At 33.3% G+C, this 19,826-nt stretch overlaps 1 protein-coding gene across 4 annotated transcripts in view; it reads left to right on the top strand.

The window, feature by feature from the left end:
- Positions 1–19,826, top strand: part of LOC105492606 (LDL receptor related protein 1B) — a 1,932,714-nt gene that overhangs the window by 1,811,163 nt on the left and 101,725 nt on the right. For 3 of the 4 annotated variants that reach the window (XM_011759820.3, XM_011759819.3, XM_024796262.2), the window contains exons 77-79: positions 156–397; positions 16,204–16,427; positions 17,527–17,633. In XM_011759820.3, the coding sequence (XP_011758122.2) occupies positions 156–397; positions 16,204–16,427; positions 17,527–17,633 (573 nt within the window). Of the gene's footprint in view, positions 1–155; positions 398–16,203; positions 16,428–17,526; positions 17,634–19,826 lie in introns of those variants that run through there. The other variant, XR_011609732.1, reaches the window with a different exon arrangement.

Genomic DNA, 19,826 nt, shown 5'->3' with positions numbered 1-19,826 from the left:
AGCCATAAAGACTAAAAGATAATATAAAGCTGGTTGATTTTTGAGGAAAAACTGTATTAAGAATAATAATTCAAGATCATTTAAAAGTACAATTATTGCTTTTAACATTAGTTGAAATTTACTTTATTTTTGTATTTTATTATAATAATCTCCAGGCTCTGAAGATCAAGTTCTCTACATTGCTAATGACACTGATATCCTGGGTTTTATATATCCATTCAACTACAGTGGCGATCATCAACAAATTTCTCATATTGAACATAATTCAAGAATAACAGGGATGGATGTATATTATCAAAGAGATATGATTATTTGGAGTACTCAGTTTAATCCAGGCGGAATTTTCTACAAAAGGATCCATGGCAGAGAAAAAAGGCAAGCAAACAGTGGCTTGATTGTAAGTAAATACCATTATATATTTGAAAGTCCATACCTTTCCAACAGCTGCTTTTTAAATAAAATGTATCTATTGTAATATCTAATTATATTAATTAATATATTCAATTATTTTCCCAATATTTTCCTTGTATAGCAATAATGTATTTCTCTGCTCATTCATTATCATAGCTGTACATGACTTATTTTAGTTGTACGCTTTTATGTTTTTGCTTTAATGTATTTGACTTATATATAGTATAAGAATGCTAATGAATGATACCTAACATCTCCAGACCATCTGCTCCATAGTGCTTTACAATTATTATGAATATAAGCTTTTTTATCATGAGATGAGATTGGGAAACATCACATTATTTTTACATTAGAAAGTAGTGTAATGCAGGGATAATTGTTTCTCTTCTTACATTATCATAAATATACTTCTACTCTAGGGCAGGACATCAACTCAATGGTGTAACCATTTCTTCTGACTCCTGATAACTATATTTCAGGAAACATCCAAAACAGAAATATTGTGCACTTGTGTATGATGGACATGTTGATAATCATGGTTTTTGAGAAAAATAAACTGGAATATGTTTCAATTTATGGTTATAGATTATCCCTTTTTGTTTTAGGGCATGTCAAGTTATTGTGTGTTTTATATTTTTAAGTAACCTGGAAGGAAAATAACAGATAAATGTGTATTTTTATAGGACCTGGCCCATTCCTGTACAACCAAAAAGTCAAGTGCTGTCCCAGCAGGATGTAATTGAAGCTTTGTGTTTAACAAAAATTAGAGGTTCCTATCTAGAAGTCCTCCCTACTTTTTCTACTAGCATCTACCATAAACACTTGAACTACATGAATCCATTTGATGCAAGTCTGGAACATATTTTAATTTTATCAGCAGTAGATGGCAATATGCTGGTTTTAAAATAAGCTATTGTAGCTTTCAAATTCAGATTTAGATTAACTTAGATGAAACCTTTGAGTTAAAATCCATGTATACCAGGATTGTTCAATTCCTATTTCCTCGAACACAATAGCTACCATTAACTTTTGTTTGCTCTAAAACAGAAATCTGCCTGTTGAAAACATTGCTTCTATGGTAACATGGCATCTGTTGTTAATGAATGAATAAAGAGTATATACTGTGGAGTTATATTGGCTGAGTTTGAATCTTATTCTTGTTGCTTACTGGCCTCTTAGCTTCTTGGTACTCTATTTCAAGAGGTTCTAGTGATGATTCAGTTTACATATTAGTATATTAACTATATACTAAAATTAATTGTATATAATTACATGTAACTAATAAATAATATACATTAATTATATGTATTTTATATACTAATGTTTAACTGTCTAGGTACATAGGAAGTACTATTTAGATGCTTGCTATTAATAGTAGGATGATTCTGTTGATGATGGTGATGACATTAATAACAATAATTGGCAAAATGTTCTCTGCTTCATATTAGCACATTAAACATTATTTGCAAATTACATATCTGCATTTTATAATTGATAAAGATAGACACATCTTTAATTTTGGCATAATTTTTCAAGAAAAGTCTTTGTTTTATTTAGCTTTGTGCTTTGGGGAAATTGATTGTCCTTTAGTTCAGAGGTCTCCAACCCCCAGGCCACAGACCAGTATCAGTCTGTGGCCATTAGGAACCTGATTGCACAACAGGAGGTGAGCAGCTAGTGAGGGAGCATTACCATCTGAGCTCTGCACACTGTCAGAGCAGTGGTGGCATTGCATTTTCACAGGAGCGCAAACCCTATTGTGAACTGTGCATGGGAGGAATGTGTGAATTGTGCATGCAAGGGATCTAGATTGCTGAGTTCCTTGTGAGAATCTAATCCCCCTCCCACCCCATTCGTAGAAAAGTTGTCTTCCATGAACCTGGTCCCTGGTGCCAGAAAGGTTGGGGACCGCTGTTCTAGTGAACAGAATTCACAAAATTTATTGTAGATTTTAAGCCAAATTCACTCAATGTTTGGTAACTAAGTTTTCATTCTTATACACAGAAATGTATTTATGTATTTTACTTGAATATTTATTTATAAGTGTATATTTTACATATTTTATCTTTATTAATGTGTTATAGAATCTTTCATATTCAATGGCAAAGCTTGATTAGACTTATTTTAATAGGATATAAAACTTTATTTACTCTTTTAATGATAGTAATAACTTGTGTTATATCATCCAGACTTCCTATGTTTTGCTTTTGTTTTCACCTCTCTATTTAAATCTCTCATGACTAATAGCATTCACAAAGAAGAAAAATGGATAACAGTAGGAGTGCATTTTCTACTAAGGAGTTCATCATAAGTAACTAAATGCCGTAATTATAAGTTTGGAACCTCTGAGCCATGAGTTTTAGCACTATAAGCCAAATTTCCTAACAATTTTAGCCAATACATTATTTTAAAAAATACTTTAGAGCTGCACTGATAAAAGCAACTATTTAACTTTGCTTCCTAAATCTTTTTGTATTCCTGATATTTCAATATTATAAAGACAGACTAAATCTATTATTACCACCTTAGTGAGTAATATGTATTGTAGAGCAATTAACTTGAAAGATATATCACATATCTGAGTCTCAGCTTACTCATCTGAAAACAACTATAATATTGAAGTACACAATTTCTACAACTCCTTTGAGATAATAAATATATTTGATTTCCAAAAGATGTATGGCATATCATATATCTATCCAATTATTATCTGGACAATTTGTGTTTATTCCTCTGAAATCTGTCTTATGTATTAATAATTGATTTTCTATCTTATGAATTACTCTGCCATGTAAACATTGGTTCTTCTAACAGTAACACGCTAGTCATCCCTTAGTTTAATGAGCATGTAATCTAATTCATCTTGTAAGTTTTGACACAAATATTAAATAATACTGATTGAGACTTCCCCACCCCTTGAAAAATAAAACTCAAGATTTTTTCCCTAGGCTGATTATGGCACATTGATTTCTATCTCTGAATCAATAGACAAGGGAGCGAAAAATCTACAAATCAAGCTATGAATACATTAGTTGTAACTCCATTATCAGTGAACCAAATGGAAGAAGTTAGCCATGTGGTAGCAAGATGTTTTAAAAACATACTTGCAGATACTAAAAATATTGGAATAGTTCAATTTCCATAAATAGTATAAAATCTGTTGCATCAAAAACCAGAAGAATATTATTCAGACAACTAAATGTTAAATGAAGTCCATTCCAAAAAAAAATGGTTATTTTTCCATATGATCCTGTTTCATTATTATTATTATTATTATTATTATTATTATTATTTTGGAAATTGTGAAGGCAATACTCTTCTGTAATCTATGAAAATGGTTAGAATACTAATAATTATTATAAATTTAAATTTCAAATGCAGACCAAGTTGTTTATAATTAGAAATACTTATGATTTTCTAATCTTCTGGGCTATACAAAAGGAATGGATTTTTTTCCTTTAAGAAAATAAATAATTTAAAACTTAAAAGAGTGACATGATTTAATCTGTACATAAGGCATAATGAGACTTCCGAATTTTAATTTTAGTACCCAGAACAGAATATAACAGCTTTATGCAACAATTGTACATGCTCTTGGGCAATTTATCATTTTTAGTATGAGATGCTATACAAAAAAGCATATGAGGGGAAACACTATAAAGTAGGTTAATGTTTGGAAAAATGCAAATAACTCTAAAAGCACAGATTAAATTTTTACCACTAAAAACCTAAATATTCCTAAGCAAAACAAATACTCAGATTTATCTGATCTACTTGACTTTGAAAAGTAAATATGAGATGTCATTTTGTGGTATGTTCTCCTTTTTGTATATAGAATGTTCAGGATAAACATGCTTATTATTTTACTGATTAATAATCATATCTTTTTCTCAAAAAGTTGATTACGTCATTTTGTTTTCCCAAAACACTTTTTTTTTTTTTTTTTTTTTTTTGAGACGGAGTCTCTGCCGCCCGGGCTGGAGTGCAGTGGCCGGATCTCAGCTCACTGCAAGCTCCGCCTCCCGGGTTTACGCCATTCTCCTGCCTCAGCCTCCCAAGTAGTTGGGACTACAGGCGCCCGCCACCTCGCCCGGCTAGTTTTTTGTATTTTTTAGTAGAGACGGGGTTTGGCTGTGTTAGCCAGGATGGTCTCGATCTCCTGACCTCGTGATCCGCCCGTCTCGGCCTCCCAAAGTGCTGGGATTACAGGCTTGAGCCACCGCGCCCGGCCCCCAAAACACTTTTAACAACATATCTATTTAAGTTATTCCTAACAGGTCTCAATTTTTAATTGAGGTATAAATCTCATACCCAATATATGAGTCGCTGTGTATCACAAGCACACACACACACATATGCACACACACACACAAAAGTGCATAGGTGTGCATATGCACTCACAAATAAGCGTGTGTGTGTGTGTGTGTACAAAACCACTTAAAAGTCTTGTTTCAGAACATCTGGGTACTGCTAAAAATTGATAGTCATCTGAGTTCATTCAAATCAGAGTTACAATCATTTATTATGATTACGTGGAAAAAATCTAAAGCTATCAGTTCATTACATCATTACAATTTGTGGTTTGATTGTTGTTAATTGCACAAGACAGGCACTCAATAATACATATTGACTCTGGTAAATGATAATGTAACAGTTATGATCTAGTCAAAATTTTACTAAACAAGTCAAAGAGGTATAAATTTGACACTTTGCTATCATGGATTTTTAGTTCCTTAAACAGTATTTACTCATTAAAAATATACCAGTGATAATTATTATATGAGTCTACAATAAATAATGCTGAGGAAATTATTAATAAAAAGCATAGCATTTTAGGGGAAACCAGTCAAAATTTATTCATTCATACCCAAAGGCTTATTTAAAGCCTACTTGTTAGTTTTGGTGTTGGGTTTTTGGAATGCAATAATAACAGAACTGGAATCTTGCTTTCATGGAGCTTATTTTCTAGGGAAGAAAGAGAAAGTTAATTAAACTCATAAGTAGATCAATACAGAAAATTCCAATTTTTAAAAATGTATTAAAGGAATTAAATAATGAACTAAGAAAGAAAAATTCAGATAATGCAATTCCCAACATAAGATGAGTAAAGGCCAATTTGAAGAGAGAAGATTTGAGTTGTGATGAGAAAGAAGTAATACTATTTTATATATATACATGTATATGAGTTATGAGAGGACATGAATCATAAATATATATATTTATGTATATATGTTATATGCATAAAATTAAATTATGTTATATGTATTATGTATATATATTTATATGTGTAGATATACATATATACATATATACATACATACACAAACATATTCTGGGCTAGAGATACACATTAAAGACTAGCAGAGTAGAAGATGTACATAAAACTATGAAGCCAGATTAGATTACCGGTAAGAGAAGAAAGGAGGAAAAGAAGGACTGCAACCAATCTCCCAAGCAAAATTAAAATGATGACAAGGAGTAGCCAGTGCATTCAGAGAAAATAAGAAGATGCAGAGTTACAAAAACTGAGAGAGGAGAATATTTTGAGAAAGAGATCAGGGTCATAATTTTAGTATACTTCTAAGAGATCAAGTGAATGACCACAAGGAAGTATTCAACAAATTTCGTGGCAGAGATTCATTAAGGACCTTAAGAAATTTAGGGTATATGGAGGAGGCAGGCATCAGAGAGCACAAATAGGTATGATTTCCCACTCATTTAGAAATATCTGGAGATATTTTTGATTGTTACAACCGGGAGACTACTTCAGGTATCAAGTGGGTAAGGCCAGAAATGCTGCTTAACACACTACAATGAATAGGATAACACACTACAAAATATCCTGAGCAAAACATTGGCAACAGTGAAACTGAGAAACCCTTCACCACAATATCAGCCTCTCCAGCCAGGCTTTCAGTAGATACTTATTTTATCATGTCATATTATGTAATCACAAGCCTGTAAAATAAAATGATACTAAGGTGAATTACCAATGTAGTTATTATTTAATTGGTGTTTTAACGTTTCTTTTTTTCCCTCACCTACTTATTCTCTTTTACTTGCTCCTTTTCTTTATCCGTCTTAATAATGAAATACCCCAGGCTCAGACCTTAGTCCTCTACTCTCTTCCCTTACTTCCTTGTTGAGCTCACATAGTTTCATGGCTTAACATATATGGACATGTTAACATAATCGATATCATCCCTTGTCCAACTGCTTACTTTCTTTTTCTTTTGTATCTAAAAAAAAAATATTGAAACTAGAATGTCCCAAAATAAACTTCACATTGTATCCCTCAAATCCACTTCTGTAATCTCATTTAATGACAACTCTATTTTTCACATGTTTAAAATAAACATCTTGGAGTCATTAGTTGTTGCTGATTCCTTTCCTTCCATCATAACTAATAAATCAGGAAGTCTTGTTGAATACACCTTCCAGGTATGTCCAAGAGTGGGCTACCTTATATTAGCTTTGCTGAGGGCACCTAGGTTTGATCCAGGCATCTTTCTTTTGAATTAGTTCAGTAGCCTCCTAACTTCTGTCCTTGCTGCACTTTTCACTCACAATCCAGCAGTCAGAATGGCAAAAAGTGAAAAGGATTCTTTATCCTGTTTCCTCAAAGTCCACAGCTCTCTTAATAGACGATCAATTTGTTCTGTACTATACAAATATTTTTCTATAAATTTATATACTAGTACATCTAGAGCATTTTTAGAAGCTCAAGCTATAATTGTCATGAAATAAACTCTACATATTTAAATATATACAGCATATACAATTTCAAAAGTTTTGATTATCATCACAATCAAACTAATGAACATATCTATATGACCTCCAACTCTTTCCATATGGTCATCTAATTCCCTCAGTAATCTATTCCCCCAGACCCTGGCCCACTTTTCTCCCATCACCAGACAACTACTGATTTGTTTTCTTCATTATAGATTAGTTTGCTCTTTCTATTATTTTATGTACATAGTAAGTACCCTTTTTGATCGGTCGTCTTTCACTCAGCACAATGATTGTGAGATTCATCCATATTGTTTCATATATCAATAAGACATTCTTTCTTTGGCTGAATAGCATATTGTTACGTGGATATACCATCGTTTGATTAGCTATTTACCTATTTATGAACTTAGATACTTGTACGACACTAGGGTTTTTTCAATATGTAGTAGAATCGTATCATACAAAGTCATTTCTGCTGTTTACTTTGTTCACTAAACAAGTTTTGAGACCTTACCGTGTTAGCTAATTTTACCTATGTCATTTTTTTTAATGATTGCACTCATAGTGTAAATATAACATCCTTCATTTCAATATTTATATTTTGAGAAACATAATTTGTTTGATTTTGTCTTGTTATTGCAAATAATGTCTTAGTGGTCATCTTCAAGTATAAGGGTAACAAAGCCTGTATCAGATAGTCCAGGCATTTTATGAAGTGAAAATGCTAGATTAAAGAGTATTCAAACTTAATTTTGAATAAGTACTTTCAGATTGCCTTCAAAAAGACTACTTTTAAAAATGCTCAATAAGGCCGGGCGCGGTGGCTCAAGCCTGTAATCCCAGCACTTTGGGAGGCCGAGGTGGGCGGATCACAAGGTCAGGAGATCGAGACCACAGTGAAACCCCGTCTCTACTAAAAATACAAAAAATTAGCCGGGCGCGGTGGCGGGCGCCTGTAGTCCCAGCTACTCAGGAGGCTGAGGCAGGAGAATGGCGTGAACCCGGGAGGCGGAGCTTGCAGTGAGCCGAGATCGCGCCACTGCACTCCAGCCTGGGCAACAGCGTGAGACTCCGTCTCAAAAAAAAAAAAAAAAAAAAAAAAAAATGCTCAATATGTGAATTTGAATTTTTCCTAATGCTATTGCCAAAATCAGCATCATAATACTAATAAACTTTTGCCAATTGTTTTTGATGTGTATTTTCTGTATTGTGAAGTTTGAACACCTTTTCTTATGTTTTATTAACTATTCAAAATTCTGCTTCTTCCAGGGGTCTTATTTTGATCTATGCTTATTTTTTCCTTAAAGTGTTTTGTTTTCCATAAGATCTTATTATGCACTATTTATATACTGTAAATACTGAGTTTTTGTAAGATATACACCCCACACGCACACACAAAAAAACATTTCCTTCAAATGAATTTGCTTTGTTTCTGATGGTTTTTGCTATATAGAAGATTTGCTTTTTATGTAGTCAGATCTGATTGTCTTTTCTGTCAATGCTCCTGGACATCACATCATATTTAGGAAAGTCTTTTATCCAGAACATGTACATACTTTCTATTCTTTCTTTTAATACTTCTTTTACTTTTAAATATTTATGTTTCTGATGGATCTGAATGCATTTATGTGTATATGGTTTGATGTGGAGATTTAACTTCCACCCTAAATATTAAATAGTCTTTCATTTCTCTAGTGATGGAGTAGGTATTTCTATTGTTCTGTGGTACTAAACTCTCAAAACGTATGCGTGAATATGGAGTCCCCATCATAGTCTTTGGATCTCTTTGTGGATCTGTGCCGCATGAACATATTTTAAAAATGTACTGTAGCATTATAGCGTATCTCTATGTATGAACTCTACAGCCATTCATTTGAAAATTATTTGAAAATCTTGCATTTTTATTTCTAAAATTGTTTTAGACTCTTAGTAGAAGAATAAACACATTAGAATTGGATTGCTGTTGCATTGCATTTTTAGATTAATTTGTGAGAAGTCATATCTATTATGAAATCCCTATGATAGAGATCCTAATAATCAATGATTCTTGTGTCTGAAGGGTTTATAGTATGTCATGCATAATTGGCCTTACCTGAATAGCAAATATTTTTATAACCATAGTAAGAAATATATGATTTTCCATGAAAGTTTAATTTCAAAGCTATTTTTTTGCTAGTTATATATTGCTTAACAGGAAATATGGTTATGTATCTTTCTCTCAAACCTTAAGGAATAAAGTTGTTGTGTATACTATGAAAGTTGAAAGAATAATTATAAATGATATATGGCAAAATGAATTCACAAATAGTTATATAATACATAGCCTCACTAGCATCTGCTATTTTTTGATGTTTTAATAGTAGACATTCTAGCTTGTGAGAGATGGCATCTCATCGTGGTTTTTTAGATTTCATATTTTGTCCACCTTTGTCTCAGAAAACCATCAATTTAACTTCCACACTCTTCTCCCTGGAGTTCATTAAGTTAGTCTCCTCTGGTTTTATCTATCCACTTTTGACCCTCACACCCAAGCCATTCTCCACACCATAGCCAAAACATTCTTAAAACATTAATCTGATCATCGTATGTCCCTAAGTAAATTCTTCTACTGGATATCCTTTTAAAAACCATTGGTTTACAAGCCTCTTAGTCATTTTCAGCCTCATCTCCCATCACACCTCTCCCATTTTCTTACATAGCTATAAACAAGCACATATATATCCCCAAACACAAAGTTTTGTTCCAGCCCTATATAGGCCGTATTTCACTATCAAGAATGCAACTTTTTATCTTCCCTTCAAAGTCATTTATGTGCTATTTTTTTCTGTCTTCCTTAATTTTCCCAATTAACCAAAGCTCCTTTATTAAAAAGACACCACTTTTATTATTACTATTATACTTATTATCACCACTGAGAATGATCTTGATCTTGTTGAAGCATCAGAGATCTCATCCCACAGAATGTGTTTTCAGGTCTTCCAAAGGCCCTGTTGTCATTTGAAGGGACATGCTCAAAGAAAGACTGAAGAATGTTAATTTTATGCCTAAAAAGTAGCCTACAAGGTGACCCCTTTATTATTCTGGGTTCTGTTTAGACTTGGAAATTTTATTGTCAGTTTAAGGAGTAATAAAATGCTAGGAAACTATAATGAAGCTGGCAAGAGAATGATATATGAAACTCAGCATTTCCTATATTTACATAGCACGTGTGCACATACACACATATTCATAATCTGAATGAATTTGATGGATGAGAGACACTGAGATAAAAGAACACAATTTATTTTGTGTATATCATATAAATCATGTATATACACATGTACATCTGCTAAAATTCCTGTTGATCCACAAGGAACTTACCTAATGATTCTGAAAACACACTGTCATTTACTTCTTTAACTCTTTTCTATGTGTTTGTTACTGTCTTCATCCTCTTTCTGATAGATACACAATATCTTTATTAAATTCAATTCATTTTTGTGCAAATTGATTATATAAAGAAGTTATGTAGGTAAGATAATTGATTGAAATAGGCATAAACATTGGGAACACAGGTGATAGAGACAAACTGAACACATCTAATAAAAGGAGGGCACAGCAGGTAATTGGCTCTTCTATTCTGGAATGTTAGCCCGGTTTCGATATATCAAACTGTATGACCTTAATTTTCAAGAAAAAAACAAAAATTTGGATATATAATGTGACATTTTAATTTTAAAAGTTAGAATCTACTTTTTTTAAAAAATTTTAACTTAAATTTACTCCTCAACCAATTGTTTTGATAGGTCTACTCTCAGGTAACTCTGAATTATTTCTCGAATGTTATGCATGTTTAAATTGTAATTGTCAGAGGTATTCTACTTCCTTATTTCCAGGTCATTCACATATGATGTAGGATAATATCAGAATTACCAGCCCAAGCACGAACAAATTATTCACTCACTAATGCCTAAAAATGAGCAATTACCATAGATATGCATTTAAGGCTATACGAAATGCAGACTTACCCAGAATGGATAATATTTCGAACTGTTACATAATTTACTGTTTAGGAGCTAGAGATGTTCAAAGATCATCTAATCCAAAGTCTTTGTTTTACACACCTTATAATATGGAGAGAAACTAGGACTAGGATTTAAATCAGTTCTTCTGATTCCAAATTCAGTGTGTTTTCTAATCTTCTGTGATATCTTTGTTTTTCTGATAGTGTGAATAAAAGTTTAGAGAGCCAGTCTTTCTCTTTATGGAGGACAGACGTGAATCAGGAATAAAAGGTTAAAGAACACTGAAGAGGCTTTAAAAAAAAAGAGTAACAGAGGCTTAAAAAAAAGAGTAACAAAATCACATACATTATTGAGTCTTTAATTCAACGACAAATTTGGTCTTTTTAAAAAACTGTCTGAGAATTACATCTGAAGTTTCTTTTTCATCTAACAGAAGATTATTTCAAGTTGACATGGTCCTAATGTAGATCGTTGCAACCTTAAAATTATTCAGATTGAAATAATCTATTGTTCAGTATAAATCATAAATAGAAGCCAAAGTTTTTTCATCTCTGCAATAGTTTTTTTTTTTTTTAATCTCGTACACATTCTAGCTCTAAATGTAACTTTTTCTTGGTTCTCTAAGGATTTCTCCACTGCTATGTGAGCTCCTTGACTGACATATGAAATATTTGGATATTTTAATAGCATGACTAAGTCAATAGAATTTAGTAAAATTTAGAATTTGTGTAGTTATTATTTTACATCCACTTATTGGAAGCGAATCTGATTCATATTTTGAGAAGCAAAATGTCAATAGTCTTTTCATTTAGCAAAATATCCTACAGAGACATCCACACACAATTTCGTGAGGATGGTTTTACATCTTTGTTTTAATACAATTCCATTGGGAGATAAGTAACTTTAATAAAATTAGTTGAATTTTCTATTCTTAGATATACACCAAGATGAAAAACATCACAAATCAATAAAATATGTGGTATCACCTCAGTTTATCCTTGTGTAAACTAAATTTTCTTAAAGCATATTGCTAACTGTAAGAAATTTATTAAAACAGACAGCAGTATTTTCATGGCTCAAATGCTTGAACTCCCCTGTCATAGATTTTTCCCTTTTCCTGTTTTAAAACAAATGTCTTCAGTGACTTACATCTTCAGTTTATTGAAGCTGGAATTGTGACAGATACCTTACAATCTACACCTAGAAAGGATTAGTAATTTAAACTAGTAACCTCTAATTTTGTTACAAACTGTCACTTTTTTGTAAGATGTAAGGGTTTCATTCATTTGACTAATGCATTCCTACAAAGAAGGATGCCTCAGGTCTCAAAACTGGCTGTGTATTTAGAGAGCTTATTAGAAAAGAAATCATCTGTCTGAAGAATGCAGCCAAAATGTGTCTTCCACTCTGTTCAACAAGATGAGAAATACCCTTTTGTTGTCAGGGAAGCTGCATGCTCCTGCAGTCTCTCAAACAGGACACGTTTAATTAGCATCTCCATTTCATGGATGTACCTGTCTAGTGAGCTTGTCAATGGGGCAAATGAAAGTTGTATATTTTCTTCTCTCCAATCTGGTATGCTTGTTTGTTTTGTTTCATGATTTTTGAAGGCAAGGAGCTTAGCTCTCCTGTTCTGTTTTCCCATATCAATCTTCATTTCCACTCTCAGAATGTCAGTGTGCTTATCCTGTGTTTTTCCATTTTTCGTGTTTACCTGATTGATTTTGGTACCTCTCCTTAAAAAAATTGTGTGATCATAATATGAAGATCCAACAGGGGTTTCTGCCTTTCATCCTCCAGTGAACATCCATTCAATATAAGGCTCCCTTTTATGTGGTTAATACTATTCAAAATCCTGGTCAAGATGTGAATGGTAGAGATTATTTCTTTCCTATGAAGCTCAGTACAAAGGGTGATTTCCTAATTTGGCCATAGGTTGAGAGTAGGTTAATAATGTTGCCACCTTCTTCTGAGGGAGGTTGTCTTCTTCCGCCTCCGCTCCTTTCTTCCCTCTTCCTCCTGATTGTCTTTTGTTTTGTTTTGTTATTCTCTCTTCATTGTTGAAAATAAGTAAGTATTTAGTTTACTGTGAGTCACTGAGGATGAACACCTGGTAACATCTTCACCCTCTGCCATTATTCTCTGAGAATCATCTTGTCATTTATGATATCATAACCTTAGGTTGAATTAATTGCATGTGCCTATTTTTTATCCCATATTCTAACTACTTTAGTTGTTACTTGAATGACATTAGAGATTCCTTATTCCAGAAGAAGGAGAATAAATGTATATATTAAATGGCTCTGCAAGTCATCAAAATATCTTGTACTTATCATGAAAAGTAAGTTTTTTTTTCTTTTTCTAATCTATGTTCTTTACCCTAGAAATGTGACCTAAATTTATCCTTCTATCATTCACCCTTAGTAAAATCTTCACCAGCCTGTTTACCTGAAAAAGTATCACCAAATCAAACTTCTGAATGTTCTACGAACATTAGGAAACTGGGTTACTAACTGTCATCAGTCTAGGGTTAGAAGTCTAAAGTCGAAGGATAATCAGAATTTTTTGAGAATGAATTTAATGAAATGAAAATCCTAAATTCAACAAAAGTGGAACTTGCATGGAATATGACATATTTTATCAGGGATACCATGAGGATTGAAAATCAGGTGTATACATTTACATCTCACAAATGGAAAATAGATACTTTTTCTATGTTCAATTAGACAAAGAGTATTATAAGTTTTGTGTCATAAAAGTTTGTTTTACTAGTGTTAGAAAATTACACATATGCTTCAACAGGTTTAAAATAGCTTATAATGGTGATTTTTCCCATTGTCTTTCATGTTTGTAGATTTATGATTCACACTGACATGCACATGCCATTTGGTGATGTATTTACTTTTAAATGATGACAAGTTGAAAATAAAAATACAGTTAGCTTAAATGATACTGGAGCATTCGAAAATGATTTTTTGGTTTGACTAGGACATTTATATTCTAAACATCTGCGAACATTATTTATATAACATTTCTAGAGTATACCGTATTGCAGAGTGTTTTACATTTAATTCAGATAACTGAGATATCACTAGGTATATGGATAACATTTATTGTTAAAGTTGAGAAATAGGGTAATACAATTTCATAATTTCAGTTTTAACGTCCAATAGGTCAAAGAACTGATGATAAATGGCATTAGAAATTGTCTATGGATTCTGTGTTTGATGTAAGCCATACTTTCCTTGTTTGAGATCCCAGTAATCATTGTCTATAGATTCTGTGTTTGATGTAAGCCATACTTTCCTTGTTTGAGATCCCAGTAATCATTGTCTATGGATTCTGTGTTTGATATAAGCCATACTTTCCTTGTTTGAGATCCCAGTAATCATGCAGCAGACAGTGATTTGCAATTCCTGTTTCTTGGCATTCCATGTTCTTTTCGAGATAGTCAGTTTCTTTTCTTTTAATCCAAGTCCACTGATTGATAATACTGGTTCCTCTGAACCCACACAAGAAGCTTTCATGTGTTAAAAACTCATATTTCCACTGCTGCCCAGGTCTTAAAGATGCTGTTACATATTGATTACACATCTAGTTGTAATCACCTTCAAATAATTGTTTCTACTCTTGCCATAATACCCCTGTGAATACCTTCTCACTTTTGGTTATGCACAATAAACCTGGTCATGTCAAATTAATTACTACACTAGTTCCTGCTCAAAGTGATCAAGTTAATTGAAGGGCACAGAACATAAGTTATTTTCCTTGCTCTCTAGTCTCAATGAATTCTGTTACCATTGTCTCACAGTAATTCAGTAAAACAGAATGGACAATCCAACCTATCAAATGTAAGATGAATAACAGATATTCTGACTTTCTTCAAAATATGTTAAAATATAGTATTTTACTAAATGTGTCTAGCTGTACTAATGATTTTTCAATTGTAGAACAAAATTATGTATGGCGAGGATGCAGAGCATCTGAGTTTTTCTTACATTGCTGAAAAGATTGTACATTGCTACAAACTCTTTGAAAATTTTTTCTAGCGTATCCTATCAAGCTAAGTGTGCATAAACTTGAAAACATTAATTCTATTCCTTAGTAAATACCCAAATGAATTGAGTGTTTGTATCCACCACTACCAACAACAAAAAAGTGCTAAAGTATCCATAACTTTAGTTGTAATGGCCTAAAACTGTAAACAAGCCAAGTGGATATCGTCAGTACAAATCCACTTGAGCAAATACATGAACAAATACTACTGAGCAATGGAAAGATTAAAAATTGATATATACAAAATAAGTATACATTTCACAGTCATGATGTTGAACAAAAGAATTCTAGAATGGCCAGGCGCGGTGGCTCACACCTGTAATCCCAGCACTCTGGGAGGCTGAGGCGGGCAGATCACGAGGTCAGGAAATCCAGACCATCCTGGCTAACCCACAGTGAAACCCCGTCTCTACTAAAAAATACAAAAAATTAGCCAGGCGCGGTGGCGGGCGCCTGTAGTCCCAGCTACTTGGGAGGCTGAGGCAGGAGAATGGCGTGAACCCGGGAGGCGGAGCTTGCAGTGAGCGGAGATCGCGCCACAGCACTCTAGGCTGGGCGACAGAGCGAGACTCCCGTCGCAAAACAACAACAACAACAACAACAAAAATTCTGGAATGAAAGATTATGATTGTTTTTTACATTGATTTGTTGAATCTGTGGTGTTAGCTATCAGAATTATGGTTACTCTAAAGAAAATATTGACTGCCAGAAGTCATGGGTGAACCTCCTATGGTTCTGGAAATATTTCAGCAGAGTAATGATTAAACAGGTGCAATCTGGTTAAACTCCAGTGGTCTGTACAATTAAGATTCAGGCAGATAATACATCTACGAAGATTGAAAATAGCATTAGGTATCTTTTTGACATCTAATTGCATGTAGCAATTAACACATGACTATGTTCTTATAATTCCCCCATAACTTCAATGCAAAGATACAGAAAACTCCGCTAATTTCCTTTTGAAAATACCGTGATGTGTTGTTTTGTTTCCTTGTAGTGTCCTGAATTTAAAAGGCCCAGGGACATTGCAGTTGACTGGGTGGCTGGAAACATTTACTGGACTGATCATTCTAGAATGCACTGGTTCAGTTACTACACTACTCACTGGACCAGTCTGAGGTACTCTATTAATGTAGGGCAGCTGAATGGCCCCAACTGCACCAGACTCTTAACAAATATGGCTGGAGAACCGTATGCTATTGCTGTAAATCCTAAAAGAGGGTAGGTTAATGGTTTAGTATTTCTATTTCTTGAAAATGAATATCCTTTTTAGAAATTATGCTGTGTAGATTTTGTCTCTGTAATGAGTGTTCAATGTGTAATAGTGTCACATGCCTTTAAATATCCTTGTACTATTTCTTCTGTAAAAAAGCATGTCCTATTCCCACCAAATGATGATACGAAATATATTTTTTTCTGAAATATTCCTGTATTATGGATTCAGTGTACCTGTGTGTCTGTGTGTGTGTCTGTTCATGGTTATATGTGTGCATTGCAGAAGAATGTTCTTGGTGTGATATATACAACCTCTGTTTTTGATCTAAAATTGAATTATCAAAATATTAAACATAATATCAAACATATTACATACAGAGTACTAACATTTTTCTTTATGGTAATAAAAGATGAAGGAATATATATATATATGTGTGTATGTATGTGTATATATGCACACATATACACACACGTGCAAATTTAAAGAGTATATTACAAACATTTCCTTCTTTTAGTTAGAGATGTAAACCTACAAGCAATGGCCAAAAAGTAAATAGAAAAATGTTAACTAAAACTCTTAAGCATCCATAAAGTGGATTGATAACTCCTGAGTAAAAAGAGACAACTTATACCTAACTATTAGAATTAAGCAGTCATCCAAATTAAAGAATAATTTCTGTTTGAGAAAATAGTTACTTCTCTATAAAAAAAAAATAGCATGTTCATACAGCATCCATAATAAAATGACTATTGTGTCAAAACAAAAGGGAAGTTTCATGTGGTGGAAATATTTTTTCTCTGAGTTTTAATGAAAGTTTCAAAATTGAATTTTGGATATTAAATAATGAGCTATGGTACATCATAGTATACAATGATTCTCAAATTTTAATGTGTGTAGGCAAGACTTTCGTTAAAATGTTGATTCCCAGGCCATTTATTGGAGGCTCTCATTCTGTGTGTTTTGAGTTGTACCCGGGAATCTACTTTTTAAGAGACTCTGGGGTGACTCTGAGGCATGTGGTCTGAAGAGTCCCTGCTTTGTGGAGCAGAGTTGGGTTATAGCAGCACCATCACCAGGCTAACCTCTTTGACCCACTCTCTTCAGGATGATGTACTGGACTGTTGTTGGAGATCACTCCCACATAGAAGAAGCAGCCATGGATGGTACACTGAGAAGGATTTTAGTACAAAAGAACTTACAGAGACCCACAGGTATGATTTCTGACACATGCTAAAATATGAAGCAGAATGACAAGTATATTACTGTTAACAGTTATTTATAGTGTTGTTGGCAATATAAGTATATTTACAAGTGGATAAAACCATTTATAGTATGATTTTATGAAGTTGTTTACATTTCATGTCCTATTTTCTCAACTTGAAAATCAGGTACTTATACTGTCAGTTATATTACAGGAATATGATTTGAAACTTGTCTAAGTTTTAAGGCTATTAGTCAGATTTCACAGGCATGAAATTTTGACAGTTTATAGCAATACATTTACATTAGGGTATTTTTACAGATATATGTTAATTAAGTTGGGATATTGGGAAATATTCCTAGAGGATGAGAGATGAAATGAGCAAATAGGTGGCTAAATATACTTTATGTAAAAGACAGTTTTGATGATTTTTTTTGCCTTTTCATTCAGAGCTCTTTTCAATATGACTTTAATCTCCCTGGCCCACTTGCCATCTAAGCTATTACTCCAAACCATCTGTGTTCTCAGGACTGCCCAGGAGTTCAGATCTTTACTGTCTCCATGGTCTTTCTCTCATGTCATTTTTCTCCCAGCTCCCTTATCTAGAATGTCAACCTTTGTCTACCTAGTTGTATCTTTCCCATTTTGTACCTCTAACTTTAGCACTTCTTCAATAAAACATTTTCAGATTATGGGAGCCTCAGGGGCTCTGTGCCACCTACCCTCCACTGACTACACCTCCACAGAAAGGACATAATGCATGGTTTATAGTACATATTTTAAAATTATGCATTACAATGTCTTCTGTAGTTTATTTATATTTAGTGCTTATATTCCTATTCATTTTTAATGTGTTTGATACCTTTCCATTCATTTAGATTGTTTTTAATCTTTATGGGGAGAAGCAATATTTGAAATTTAGTCTATGTACATAAATTTGTTTTCATCTCATGCTCATTAACAAATGCCCATTGAATATCTACCATGTGCCAGAAATTGTTCCAAATACTGAAGAAACAATATGAAGCAAGTTCTAACCCTCATGAAGTCTATCTTCCTATAGAGGATAGAATATGTATTTATGTATACTGTCACATTGTTATACATGCTATACAGAAAATCATAGTAAGAGATGGGCTGTCAATTGAGGTACTATTTTAGTTATGATGATCAGAGAAGTCATCTCTAGAAGGGTGATATTGAAAGAGACACCTAAATAAAGAGAGGCAGCAAGTGATGTGAATATGTGAGGAAAGAGCTTTTTAAGAAAATAGAATAGTAAGTTCTGAGTAAGGAATTAGCTCAGCATGAAAACAGCAAGAAGGTTAGCAATACCTAGAAGCATATAAACAATTCAGGAGAATGGAAGATATGAGGATGGCAAGGTGACTCAAATGCAAAACTGAATTCTATTCTAGCTTTGAAGAGAGCTATTTGAAGATATTGGCAAGTTAAGTGGCATAATCTCAAACACGGTTTTTATTTTTAAAATACTTCTTTGGTGTTAACATTTTACATAATCATATTGATAGTATATGTAACATGTTTTTATTTTAAAAAATGACACTGGCAGCAGTTTGTGGAATTACCTGTAAGATAGTACTTAGGAAAGTGCCTAAAATGGGGATTGTTGTAAAAGTCATTTATGAAGGAAGTGGTATACAGAAGAAAGCTGTAAAAGACAGAGGGAGAGCAGAGGAAGGAGCCCAGTAAACTGTGTTTCAGGTCGAGTCTAGTCTTGGTTTGAGTCACTATAGTTATGCTTTGGAGCATAAATTTATGACAGGCAAGGGGATCTGCTTTTGATATGCCCCATCAATCATTAATTGGTCTTGGGGCTGTGATATTCCAAGCAAAGCTGCTTCAATCAGTTAAACACAATGATCTGGAGAAGGAGGGTATGTGTGAGTCGTCACTGCAGAAGCACCAGTGAGGAATTGGGTACTCCTCTTTAGTAAAGGTGATCTGCATAGGCACCACAGTGTCTCCAACACTGGGCCTAGTGACAGATGCATGGATCTGACACTTTCCATGTATTACCCATTCTGCTCAACAACTCTTATGGGTAACTTAGTGATGCACATAACACAGTCCTTTTTCTTACAAAGTTTACATTCGAGAAAGAAAAAAAAATGAGGCATATGCGAAGTAATTGTACTTTTTGCAAAAGGTGAGAATTGTGTCATTGTCATATTTTATAATA

The sequence above is a fragment of the Macaca nemestrina genome, chromosome 11 (genome assembly GCF_043159975.1).
Source record: "Macaca nemestrina isolate mMacNem1 chromosome 11, mMacNem.hap1, whole genome shotgun sequence".
NCBI lineage: Eukaryota > Metazoa > Chordata > Mammalia > Primates > Cercopithecidae > Macaca > Macaca nemestrina.
Note: the sequence above shows the minus strand (reverse complement) of the source record. Positions and strands in the feature narration are given on the sequence as shown.